The sequence below is a fragment of the Ipomoea triloba genome, chromosome 2, assembly GCF_003576645.1.
Source record: "Ipomoea triloba cultivar NCNSP0323 chromosome 2, ASM357664v1".
Lineage (NCBI taxonomy): Eukaryota > Viridiplantae > Streptophyta > Magnoliopsida > Solanales > Convolvulaceae > Ipomoea > Ipomoea triloba.
The window spans coordinates 25,489,954-25,493,124 of NC_044917.1; the positions used below are offsets into that span (position 1 = coordinate 25,489,954).

Genomic DNA, 3,171 nt, shown 5'->3' on the forward strand with positions numbered 1-3,171 from the left:
TATTATTAAACTTCATAAAATCTATACATTAATATCTAATTACCTACATATAATTATAAATTGGGTAAATCATCAAAAATTGTTATACCTCGTCATTTTTATTATTAAAAAAAAAACACAACAACAAAAATGGTGTCCACAGAATTGTCACCATGTGCAATTTGTTAGTTATACATACCTCGGGGTCATTGAGTAAACAAATTGCTGATATTCCCCATATGATCAACACTTACAAATAAGCAAAAAATATGGGTTTAGCCTAACAAAGCTAACATACAACCCTAGTCAAATCAGGCTTTGGATTTGTAATGGTTGGTCAAAATTGTTTCTAAATTTATTCTTTACTCATTAATTAGTTTGTGAAAATAAATCCAAACTCTTTTAATTCCATCCCAATATAGTAAAAAGTTTAGTATGCATAAATGTAACAATAAATATATTATAAATTTGCCATAACTACCTTGTTAATTTTACAATATTTCTATGCTATAATAAATAGATCTAAAAATATTATGGCCCTGTTTTTTAACATAGTTAGCTTATTAGTCAATTTTGGCTTATTTGACAGCTATTAACTGTTTGACTTAGTTAAACAATCAATATAAGTGGTTGATTAATTAGTTTTTTTTATAATAGCTTATTGTTTCAAAATGTTAAAATTTAAAAAGCTGTTCAAAATAGTTTTTTTGATCAACTTTTTGAGAAAGTCATTTTGCATGTAATCAGCTATCAACTAACAACTAATTTACTAAACGTTTTCTACAATCAGCCAATGTTATCAACTAGTCAAACACACTAACCAATCAACTAACAACTATTTACCAAACACCCCTATATATGTCAATTCTAGTTATGTCACTGATTTTTGTCCCTTTTTTTTCGTGTGTGCAACGCTTGATTCATACCAACCAATATGCGTTATAACACATCTTGTGGTTTAATTCCTCCCCCAAAATTTGAAGACAATGGTAAGTAGGTCCCCAATAGTAAATATTGGAGTGTAATCATTTTGTTGATGACAGGAAATAAAATCTCATACTTTAATCGCTAAGTAATTTCCTTATTAGGCAGGGTTGTTTCAAATGAAATTTCTTGTGTTTAAAAAGATATTAATTGTTTTCAAAAAAAAAAGATATTAATTATTTTTCTTAAATAAGAGTAAACAATAAAAACGAAATAACATTATGACAACAATTTTTTTTGAATGACTAGAGAAATATATTGTCACTATCCAGTTATGTGTTCCTATGTTATCATTGTGAACTATACTAAAAAATCGGATGCCATAGGTTCAATCTAGAGAAAATTAACAAGAATCAAATTTGTGAATAGTAAAATTTTGTGGAATAAATAATTAAATATAGCGGAAGAAGAAAGAAAGAAAGCAGAAAGGGAAAATGGTTGTAAAAAGTCAGTTTCTTGGAGTATCTGACATTTACACCATATATCACCAAAGCAAAGCAGAGCAGAGCTGAGCAAGTCTCCTCTCTCACCCTTTCTTATTACCATATAACTCCACATTTTATGCCCTCTTTCCCGCTTTCATTCTTTTCACCTTTTTCTTCTCTGACTTCCTTTCTTGTTACTCCATCGCCGGCCGCCGCTCATGTCTTCTTCTAACCCTCCAACAACTCCAAGCGCCGCCGCCGCCTACGCGTCTTCTCCGCCGGCATTGCACAACTCCCAGAACACCACTTTCGTCCAGGCCGACCCCTCCAACTTCCGGGCAGTGGTTCAACGCCTCACCGGCGCCGCGCAAGACCCGGCCGCGCAGAAGCTCCCCGTCACCGCGCCGCCGCGTTTCGCCGGCGAGATGGGCCCACGCCGCCCGGCCTTTAAGCTCCACGAGAGGAGGCAAGCCGCCAGGAAACTGGAGATCAGTCTCAACCACCACGGCGGCCCTTCGGTTATGGCGAGCCGGCCAAAGTCTCCGATGGTTATGGCGTCGCCGGTTTCGCCTCTGGAAATGCTGGGACGTGGGACCCCAAGAACGCCAAAGTCTCCGATGGAAGAAGAAGAGAGAGCCATTGCAGAAAAAGGATTCTACTTGCATCCGAGTCCACTCAGTACACCCAGAAACGGCCGTTCTGACCCGCCGGAGCTCTTGCCTCTGTTCCCTCTCCATTCACCTAGGGATCATCATTATTAGTTTATATCTTTCTCTCATCTCTTCTACCTTAATTAATATTCCCTTCCCAAATAGTATAATTAAGTACATACAGATCAGATATTCTAATCACTCATCTTTCTCGTCAATTCTAATCCGCCTCTGCTTAGCCATTTGTTCATGTCTTAATGGAATGCTAAATTATTTATGTTTTTTAGAGAATTAATGCTGTTGCTTTCTTATTATTTTGTCTTTTTTTTTTTAATTACTATTCTTCGTGAACTCCCATGTATATATTCACCGGTGATTCCATCCAAAACCGTGATTACTGCATCTGTTGAATTTTTCCTTTTATTTTTATATGGCTCTGTTTGTTGGTTTTAGCTAATTGTGTTGGTTGTTTGGATTAAAAGGTATGATTTGTTGATAACATTAGCTGATTGTTTAAAGTTGTTTGATAGAGCTGATAGTTGTTTGGTATAATTTCTTTTATCAAAAAGTTAATTGAAAAGGATGTTTTGAGTAGCCTTTTGAATTTTAGCATTTTGGAGTTAAAAAAACTTATTAACCAAACAACTAATAGTGGTCAATTAAGCCAAAATTGGTTGATAGGCTTATTATTTACCAAACAGGGCCTATATGTTACTACCTCCGTTCCAAAATGGTTGTCTGGTTCGTTTAACGAGGCTTGACTGAAGTAATTTTTAGTCCAATTTTTTATATTATTAAGTTTAGCATTAATATATAAAATTTATATATTTAGAAACTACATTAAAAGTACTATTAAACACAAAAAATAAAATTTAAAAATAATAAAAAATTACTAAAGAAAATAAGCAAAGAAGGAAGAGTTGGTTTGACCAATGAATAGTAAATAGGACAGGTAAAATGGGACAGAGGGAGTACTATTTATCATAGTAGTTTAATCATAAGAATGGAGAATTTGAAAAATTAATCAAGGTTCTGCGTAATTAGTCTTTAACATAACTATCTAATATTTAATTATGTGAAGGGTGGATATAGTCAGCATGTTGTGATCAAAATGAATTTCATTTAATTTGTAC

General features: G+C 34.2%; 1 protein-coding gene across 1 annotated transcript; it reads left to right on the top strand.

The window, feature by feature from the left end:
- Nucleotides 1–1,460: 1,460 nt before the first annotated feature.
- On the top strand, nt 1,461–2,352 carry LOC116010003 (VQ motif-containing protein 11). Its single transcript, XM_031249258.1, has one exon. It carries the CDS (start codon nt 1,607–1,609, stop codon nt 2,147–2,149), a length of 543 nt encoding a protein of 180 aa, XP_031105118.1. The 5' UTR covers nt 1,461–1,606; the 3' UTR covers nt 2,150–2,352.
- Nucleotides 2,353–3,171: the final 819 nt, after the last annotated feature.